Raw genomic sequence first — 10,549 nt, 5'->3', positions numbered from 1 at the left:
TATACGCATATATATATCGCATATCGAGATATTGCATACTGCATCGCCAATTCTAACGTTACGGATCATCAGATGTCGTTACGGTTCATTCACTTTCGCCGCCTCGTGCGCTGCGATCGTGCGGATTTCTTTGGAGCTAAATTACTTTACTGGAGCTGCGATGAGTCGCGAGGAGTCGCGCGCATTCAGTTATATTCAGTCGACAGATAGTCTTCGGGCTGGACTGGATATTAAGTCGGGAGTTTAACGCTCGGTAGCCGTCGTCATCGTCGTCGTCGTCGTTGTCATCACAGTAAATTATTGTGCGCGAAGATGTTTCACGTGCGTAGTCTCACGCGGTCGTCGATCGCCTTGAAGCAGGCGCCGATGTGCAATGACGTCGTGCAGAGCATACTCGCGCGTGTCGCGCCGGCTGCCGTGCAAACGGCGACAGCGGCGTCGGCGATGGTGCTTCGTCGCGGTTACGCCGATCACCAGATCCCGGACCGTCTGAGGGACGTGCCGGAAGCGGCGAATCCCAAGTTCTTCGACATGGTGGAGTACTTCTTCCATCGCGCCTGCCAGATCGTCGAGGACAAACTCGTCGAGGACATACGTGTACGATCGCGGGGCCCGACGGTGCTCGAGGAACGCAAAAAGAAAGTCAAAGGTATCCTGAAGCTCATGGAACCTTGCGATCACATCCTCGAAACCGTCTTCCCACTCAGACGCGACTCCGGCGACTACGAGATGATCACCGGTTATCGCGCTCAGCATTCAACTCATCGCACGCCCTGTAAAGGAGGTGAGAGATGTGAACGAGTTTCTTTCTCTGCTTATGTAAATTGGACCGTTGTGTCTTTCCCTCTCGATTTCAGAAAAGACAACACGCAAAATTTGTCTTCTTTCGCACTCCTATTTTCAATCTGCTTCAAGCGTTGTATTTAAATACTTGGGAAAAATATGAAGTTTTTAAAGATATTTATAATCGAAAAATATCTGAAAAGATGTAAATTTATCTTTTTTCGAGCTTTATTTTCTAATGTTTTATAATGTTTAAATAGAAAGAAATACGTATTTAAAATTGTTGACAAAAACACCAGTTAATTACATCACCGCGCACGCCCACAATTTTCAGCATTTCGTGGAAAAACATTGGTGAAATTCAGAATTGAATATTTTGTTTTTATCATTAAATTTTGCCTCGCATATCTGCTGCTTTTTGACGATATGATTAAGTTTCAAATTTTAATTTTCTTCCTATTGTGCCAACTCATACATTTAGACTACATTTGCATCTTATTTCGTTCTGTATATTTTATTTACAATTGTCGCATTCCACTTTTATAAATCTACTACAATTGGCATATACTTGTTCATTTTTTTATTTCGTACATGATATTTTACGAAGAGAAATTATAATCAGTATCGCATTTATGTATTTTTGGTATTTTTTGAGACAGATTTTATATATTTTTTGTATATAAACATAACTTGTTTGCGGTTTATTAGTTAAAGAACTTAATATTTAATAAGATGCAAAATGTAATAACAATCCGTAGTTTACGATTAGGTTTTTCAAATTAAAAATGCTAGAAATTGTATATATATTTTTCTGAAATATTTTAAATTTCTCGTATCGTAATGAATGAATACTATGACAGTTATGATAAATTATCACTCATTATCATGTCACTTTCTAACATGTGCTCTCTTGTGTGCTTCGAATATTTTCCGTAGATTACGAAATTAGCTTCGACGCGATAAGTTCACATTTTTATGAACAAATTAATTTTTTGCAAAACATATTGATTATTTATTCGCGGATTTTATTGGTAAATTAAGTATTTTACTAGAACTGCGATGAGTCGCGATAGACAGAATAGGTTGTTAGTATAGTTCGAAGCTCAGGAGAAACTTTCCAAAAATTTTGGGAAAATAGTTGTTAGTAGCGTGACGAGAAAATTTGCAACGGCTCACTAATGAATTATTGATTGCAATTATTATAAAATCTCTCTCTCGTAAAATATTTCGAGTAATCGCGTGAAGCAACTATTCACTTGCAGTTCTCAGACTATTCAAATGATTTATTTGTTATTGCACATTAAACGCGTAATGCTTGCTAGTTTTACGGCTTCGCCGCTTACGAGTTCGGCCTTGAAGTCTAATAAAGATCAGATATAATATATCTGATAAAAAGTCACAGGAACATGCGCGTCAAGACACAACTTGTATCGTGGAAATGAAATTGTGGCTTTAGAAATTAAAGTATGTACTTACTTTAAATAAAGACGGCAAGATAGATCAGTTATTTGACGTAGATGTAGAAATGTGAATATACAGAGTGTCTCAACTCGCAATCCTCATTTCTATCTCTGATTCAATCAAGTTTGCAATTTTTTTTAACAAAAATGTCAAGTGGGATTATTATTTTTTAATATTCAGCATTGTGTTATCAAGTAAAGTTTATAAAACTTTACTTGAAATTGATTGAAGAATACATTTGTTATCCATTTAATATCTTCAAGATCTATTCATAAAAAGCTAATTTTCTTCAATCGATTATAACCCAGAAACTATTGTTCAAAATGTTTTGTTAAAGAAAAATTGACTCTAAATTTATCGGAGAATGTATCATTAAAATTAAGATCGCCAATTGCAAAGACACCTCGTATATTACAAATTTTTCAATATATTAAATCCTCTTTAATTAAAAAATATAAACAAATACTATTAAATACATTAATAATTCTAGAGTTAAAACAAAAATTTGATATATTTGATGTGTAAAACTCCCTTTAAATTCATGTAGTATAATAATATTTTGTCGGCATATAATTTTTGCCAAGTATGACTTATAAATGTATGCGGTTGTACATAAATTCGGTCAACTAATTACGACGATTTATACGTGTGTTATGGCTTTGTCGGCAGAGAGGAGTGGAGAAAAAAGTAATCCACGGGTCTCACGTTACGCTGCTGATAAATTAAAAGCGCCTTTATATCACGCATTTGTTAGCTATCTCTTGTGTCTGGCCCATTACGTATCAACTGACTCGGAGCATAACGCAATGTAGACACAATACCTTATAAATCACTTTTGAACAACTTCGGAAGACAGACCTCGAATTGTGCGAATAACATCCAGTCGACGATGATATTTGCCATTTTGCCATTCTAAGTGAAATAAGACCGGATCGCTCTTTTACTGCGCGACAAAATTCTCTAATTCCTCCAATAAATTCGGCTCAAATTTCGAAGCAATATTTATCGTCGAAAGCGAGATCTTCGTGCGACGGAATGAAAAACGGGGATTTTAGGTGTTAAATCGCGGAGTAACGCGTTTCACGTTTGTCGATACAGTATCAGCGGTGTGATTCAATGGCACGCGAAAACTTAGAGGAGCGCACGATGCCAGGCGGTCTGAGCTTTTTATTTGCCTGTACCAGGCCGTGAGCGATCGCCCCAAAAATAAATTGGTAACCTGGCGCGGATACGTTTTAATTGACAATGACATGATATTTCGGGTCAACGATCTTGTACGAGTTCTCGTTTTCGCGTTCAAGAACGTCTGCGTTGGCTTACAGGATCTAACCGCGAGACACGTGTAGAAAGATCGATGGTAATTTTAGGATAGGCGGTTTGCTAAAAATTAAAAAAAAAATATGCGAAACGGAAAAAAGTATCAAAGTTCTTGCGATATTGCAATTGACGTTAAACAAGTGAACTCGAATTTTGCCAATTCTCTTCGATTCGCTCCAAAATTATAATTAATCGGTAGCAGCCTTTCGTCTACACTTTCTCGGAACTTGTTCACAACTCGTCGTGTAATCACTTCGAAGCAACTGGCTCGCCTCTTCGCGCACAACATCGCACAAGAATTCGATGATCTCCAAATATTTGATTTATCACGACAGATATTTTGACAGATAAATTCATATATTTATTCGCTAGAATAACAGTTGATTTCTGAGACGCTTGCACACGTAATAGTGGTTTGTTATTTGACATTGAGAAACTGTAGAAACTTAATTATAGTTGTGTTTAATAGGATTCTTACTTGGGATAGAAAATGAAAATGCGAGATGCAGAGAGTTCGGATTACATAACAAATGAGCTAATAAGAACTTGAAGATCGTACATATGTTTGCGGAATTACTTGTCTCCTGTTATACAAAGCAGATTGAAAAGCGATGCCAAAACCAGTCGTGTGCGATTATAGTTGTTGCTTGGGAAACCTGTTAATAGGATACTAATATTGTGCATCACATGACTTTTTTTAGTGACGGAACACGACTTGAAGCAGAAACACATATGTACCATATGGTCGTCGTCCATGTGTCGAAAATATTTGCGAAGTGACGATATTTTTAACTCCTCATAGCTTCTGACGATCGCAGGTTGTTTTCGCGACAATGATTGAAGGATGGAATACGTAAACTGCAAACTTTGCAATCAACTTCTTTTGTAATTTTTTTTGTACAATTTTTTTAATGAATGGAAAATAAAATTTTACAGAACGCAATCGATTGACGAACGAAAAATGATTCTACGAAACATTTACTTTTTCGAATGGTTCAACGACATGAAAGTCGCAAGACAATGAATCAAGGCTGTAGAGTAAATAGCCGGAAATTTCAAACTTTATGGTTTCCAATGTCGACAGCCACATACCATCGTGCATTCTTTTGGAAAGGATTTTTTTTCCGACGGCATTTATGCTTTTGTACTGCTGGTTTTAATATCGTCGATAGGAGTTTAGAATAGCTGCGTCGTTTATTGAAAATTCTTGGGATAAAATGTGCACAAACCGATTGGCATCGTAATGCAGCTGCGTGTAGCTGTTAATGTCTTGAAATCTGTTAAAATTTGAAATGTGTCGTCTTACGAGTTTCTCACATTTCTCACATTTTTGGGCCGCTCGAGCAGTGCCGGATCTACACATAAGCTAGATAAGCTACAACTTAGGGGCCTCTTTAGTACAGAAAAGATTTAAAAAAATGTATTTTTTGTTAATAAGAGGCGGCCTCCTTAAGATCATAGCTTAGGGGCCACAAAATCGTACATCGGCTTTGCGCTCGAGATTGCTCTGAAAAGCACATGTTTTGTGTCTGGCTCAGGCCCATTCTACAATACCCTTCGTTTTCTGCCTTTTTAACTTTTGTAAGAGCATATTTTTCTTCGGAAATTTAGAAAAGAGATATTGTAAATCATGATTTATTGACTCCATGTGACAGACACATGAAAAGCAAAAGTATGAAAGGCAGAGAACAAGAAACACCATGATTTACAACTTCTGCTTTCTAAATTTCCAAAGAAAAATATGACTTTACATAAAGGTAGAAAGGTAGAAAACAAAAACTAAAAATTACATTGCAGATTGAGCTCTAAAAATGGGAAAAGCGTGACAAATCGAAAGACGAGAAATGTGTCACGTATTTTTACGCTTTCTAGCTTTGCAGTATTCTATGAATTGTTACATATAAATGTGCTAGTTTATAATAATAGATATGCTAGGATTATAAGTTGCTATAAGATACGCTTAACTTGTAGCCTTAATTATGAATACAATTTTAAAAGATACAAAATTTGCAGTTTTTTCTCGGCACCATTTTATAAGAATTAGATATAAAATTCCACAGTGTGTTATTGATTATAAATAAAATAATTATTTTTTGACGTGTGATAGCTTGTTCTACTATAATATATTATACATTCAGCATAAATTTTGCGATAAAAATGGAACATTCCATTATTCTGAATAAGTATGTCTATATACTTATTTTTATTTATGCATGTTTAATAATTTATGGATGTTTAATAATTTAAAATAATTTAAAATAATTTTACTATGTTTACAGGTATCCGTTTCTCGATGGACGTTTCGCGGGACGAAGTTAAGGCTCTGTCGGCTCTAATGACGTTCAAATGTGCGTGTGTCGACGTACCTTTCGGCGGTGCCAAAGCCGGGATTAAGATAAACCCTAAAAACTACTCGGAACACGAATTGGAGAAAATCACCAGGAGATTTACGTTAGAATTGGCGAAGAAGGGTTTTATTGGTAAGAGCTTACTAAAATGGGCAATCTCTTTGTTCCGGCCAGCTTCGGCGAAGGCAACCTTCAACGTTACATCATCGTAAACGATGTGATAGAGATGCGTTGTGTTGAGGCGTGACGTTTTCGCGATAATTTTAGATGCCGCCGAGCAGACACGAGAACCGGCTCAGCTCTATTGCTCTATGTCTTTTGATCAGCGGACAAAATTCGTTATGTCATGCAGCAAATATGTTGCAAAAATAGCTTGTGTACACAGCAAATACGATAAGCGGGTCTTTGAGCACGTTATAATCACTGAAAGTTTACGCGAAACACCTGCATAGGGAAAAAATACATTGCGATAGCGTAAGATAAGTAGCGCGATAAGTAATCGACATTATAAGTAGTAGAACGTGTAAACAGGTTAGTATTAAGTGCAATACGATTGTTGCACGTGTAATTAATATCGCATAAATTATTTATTGTATATATTAGTATTGTATTTATTTAAAAAAAAAAAAAACTCATACAAATCGCTATATTAAGGAAATATATTCACATAAAGAGATAAAATATTCGAATCATTTATAATAAAGTAAAAATAATAATCGAAAGAAATTAAATTCTTAAATTTTTTATCATAAAATTAGTAATTCAAATACAGAATAATGTAACATCAATCTCTCAGCGGAGATTCTGAATGTGCGATGTTAAGAAGGAAATAAAAGAAGGATGAGTTTGATCAATTTTATTTCATAAAAAATTTAAGAATTTAATTTCTCTTGCAACAACCGCGATGATTCTTTAAAAGTCATATTTTTGTATTTGATTAATTATCATAGGATCTTACTTGTTTTTCGTATTTTTATAAAATGACAAAATTTTATATTAGAAATCTGTAATAATTGATATCAAATTCATATTTTTATTTTTATACAATTTATTTTTGTTAAAGAAATATAACTTAAGTAGCGCTGCTTCAAATTTCACGTTCTTCGAAATATCTCAGCGTTGAATTAGACCCGGCAAGATGTTGAACAATTTTACAAAACAATATTTTTATTAACCAAGGAATTAATTCTCTTTTCCAGGACCTGGTGTTGATGTTCCCGCTCCTGATATGGGCACCGGCGAGCGTGAAATGTCATGGATAGCCGATACTTACGCGAAAACTATCGGTCATGCCGACATTAATGCTCACGCTTGTGTCACGGGTAAACCCATCAATCAGGGTGGCATTCACGGTCGCATTTCCGCGACGGGTCGCGGAGTATTTCACGGATTAGAGAATTTCATCAACGAGGCTAATTACATGAGCATGATCGGTGCGTATTTGCTTATCTTGATTGTACTTATAACGTACTGTTTTAATTGTCATTTTTATTTGCAAATTATCAATTTAATTATAATTTATGAATTTATTTTAATGTATTGTGTAATAATTAATATCAAGTTAATATTATTCTAAGAGGCTCGTTCGTTCTACATAAATAAATATATTGATTTGCAGGAACTACACCTGGCTGGGGCGGCAAAACGTTTATCCTCCAAGGTTTTGGTAACGTAGGTTTGCACTCTATGCGTTACTTGCATCGCGCGGGCGCTGCTTGTATAGGTGTGATTGAACACGACGGATCAATTTGCAATCCGGAGGGAATTGACCCGAAGGTAAGCGGCGAAGCTTACTTATATCTCGGAATTACATAGATTTCTATTGAATAAACAAAGATTCTTTTACTGACATTCGCCTTTTCACGGGTTTTAGGAATTAGAAGAGTATCGGTTGGAAAATGGCACCATTGTTGGCTTCCCTGGGGCCAAGCCGTACGAAGGCGAGAATCTCATGTACGAGCTGTGCGATATATTTATACCTGCCGCTGTAGAGAAAGTAATTACCAAAGAGAATGCCGGACGTATACAGGTGAGGATTGTATTTTAATACTGCACGAAATACATTACGCCATGTGTGCGATTAATATGATAATTATAAATTTAGGCATATTGAAGAAGTTATATTGAATTAAAATTTAATGAACGGAATTATAATTGAGATTAATCTTATATTATTAAATTATTTTTATCTTTTTTAACAGAATATTCTTTTTATATATTTTATACAATTATTTAGCAAAAAATAACTGAATTAGATTTGATAAATTAAGATGGGAATAATTAAAATTTGATGAGACTTCAAAAAATGTCAGACGATAATTAAAAAATTAATCTAAATCATATTTTTGTAGGCGAAGATCATCGCTGAGGCTGCCAATGGACCGACCACTCCTGCCGCGGATAAGATCCTAATTGACAAGAACATCCTTGTAATTCCAGACTTGTACATTAACGCCGGTGGTGTCACGGTCTCGTTCTTCGAGTGGTTAAAGAACTTGAACCACGTATCGTACGGCCGTTTGACCTTTAAATATGAAAGAGAATCGAATTATCATCTTCTAGGTACGATAGATTCGTAAACTTGTATTGAATTTCAAGTTCAGATGCAATATTTCTGAATGCGTGGTTCGATAAATAAATTTTTGTCGACAGAATCGGTACAGGAGTCTCTAGAACGTAGATTTGGTCGTGTCGGCGGCCGTATTCCTGTCACGCCGTCCGAAGCCTTCAATAAACGTATATCCGGTGCTTCCGAAAAGGACATTGTCCACTCCGGTCTGGATTACACGATGGAGAGATCCGCCAGGGTAATTAAGTAGAATAATCGATGCAGTATTTCATGAGAAACATTTTGTAAAATCCACAAACGTGAACATCAACGAATATTTTTCTCTTTCCAGGCTATCATGAAGACTGCCATGAAATACAATCTCGGACTCGATCTGAGGACAGCCGCGTACGCTAATTCGATCGAGAAGATATTCACCACTTACTCAGAGGCCGGGCTCGCATTCTAAATACTTTAGTCGCAAGATTATACGCAGCGAATACCATAATAACGATAATCGCAAAGTCAGTTTTTACCGTTATGACCGCAACAAGTGACTATTCAGCAGTAGCGCTCGAGGTGCATTCACCAACAATTTCGGACAGTGGTACCAAAAGTCTCAAGGGACGAAGCATCAAAACTCTCACGGTCTTAGGAATGTATCCTATTTAAGCTTGTCACTCGTCACATTCTGCATTGCAACAATTTGCCTAGTTACACACACACATATAGAGAAAAATATGTAAACCTGATATTATGAAATTAATTGAGTCGAGTAACACTGCGAAATAAGTGTTCGAGGAAAGATTGTCGATCTTCTCCGCAAAATGGATGAAACCGAAAAAAGGCGAAACCAATGCATTTTTATATTTCACTTTTTATGCGTATAATGTAAGGTACAATTGTTGCATAAAATCATCGTTGAGCTGAATGTGTTTACAATTCGCCATTTTCCTCGAATATGCAATTTTAACGATTATTATTGTTGTACGTGCGACGAAAAGACAACATTTACGATTGTCTAGTTTACGAAGAATCGCTTTTTATGAAGAAAAGCGATGCGGCATCGTATTATAGGTATAATATATGAGATAATGCGCGATAAAATTATTATACACACGCAAACACACACACTAGATCCTGTTAAAACACGCCCTTGATATTCAATAAGTGAACTTTCTGAAAGTGAGTTTTTACTCATACGAATAAATATTGATTATATTTGTGACGATGTTTGATACGTCGTGTCGAGTACGTTTTAATAGGTGCCATCAGAAGAGTTCATAGTACTTATACTTCGTAAGCGTAAAAATAAATGACCGATACGTTACAATTAATTGTCTCATTGATTTTTTCTGTAATGGTTATTAACCCTTCGCACTTTGTGTCTGTATCCTTGACTCGTATTTTGATACTAAATATTTGTACTCATATATATATATATATATATATATATATATATATATGAATACATGCGCACATCACACACATATTTATATATGTTAGGTTGCTTACACCCTGCAAGTGCTTGTTTTCTCACGTACATAATTCACATCATGAGCCGTGCACGAAATATCCTACAGGATTTATTATTTCTATCCAATATTGAATATCGTAATGGACGAACACAATCAATGCGTAAAAAATTTTTTTTTAAACACTTGAAAGAATATATTCACAGGATATTAAAACATTAAATTCATTTACATCAATTTTATATTAAACATAAATCATAAGAAATTGAAATATACATGTATGCGCGCATGTGTGATCATTTGAATACAAAAATACATTACATACAAAGTATTTTCATATATCTAGTTGAAATATATTCATCCTTTTGCATTGAGATTTGTTCCTTTTCTCGTGGTGGAAACAGTACTTCGTAAAAAATTTACAATTTACATCTAATATAATCTTTATTGTCGACTCTCGTTTTCTTTCGCTTGCCCTAACAGCATATTTGCAAGTGATCTCATGAGACTTCATTTAATTTATCATTTAAATTATTTACAACATCGTTATTGACGTTTACCGCATGTTTACAGCAAGCGTTTATTGCGGCGCGGTGCAAAAAGATGCAGATCTATAT

The 10,549-nt window shown here is 35.5% G+C and overlaps 1 protein-coding gene across 1 annotated transcript; it reads left to right on the top strand.

Moving 5' to 3' along the window:
- Positions 1 to 174: 174 nt before the first annotated feature.
- Gdh (glutamate dehydrogenase, mitochondrial) lies at positions 175 to 9,794 on the top strand. Its single transcript, XM_012365715.2, has 8 exons — positions 175 to 784; positions 5,841 to 6,041; positions 7,109 to 7,342; positions 7,528 to 7,685; positions 7,783 to 7,938; positions 8,261 to 8,471; positions 8,562 to 8,716; positions 8,810 to 9,794. The coding sequence occupies exons 1-8, from the start codon at positions 313 to 315 to the stop codon at positions 8,924 to 8,926; spliced, it is 1,704 nt and encodes a 567-aa protein (XP_012221138.1). The 5' UTR covers positions 175 to 312; the 3' UTR covers positions 8,927 to 9,794.
- The last annotated feature ends 755 nt before the right edge of the window (positions 9,795 to 10,549 follow it).

The sequence above is a fragment of the Linepithema humile genome, chromosome 6 (genome assembly GCF_040581485.1).
Source record: "Linepithema humile isolate Giens D197 chromosome 6, Lhum_UNIL_v1.0, whole genome shotgun sequence".
In the NCBI taxonomy this organism is placed as follows: Eukaryota; Metazoa; Arthropoda; class Insecta; order Hymenoptera; family Formicidae; genus Linepithema; species Linepithema humile.
Note: the sequence above shows the minus strand (reverse complement) of the source record. Positions and strands in the feature narration are given on the sequence as shown.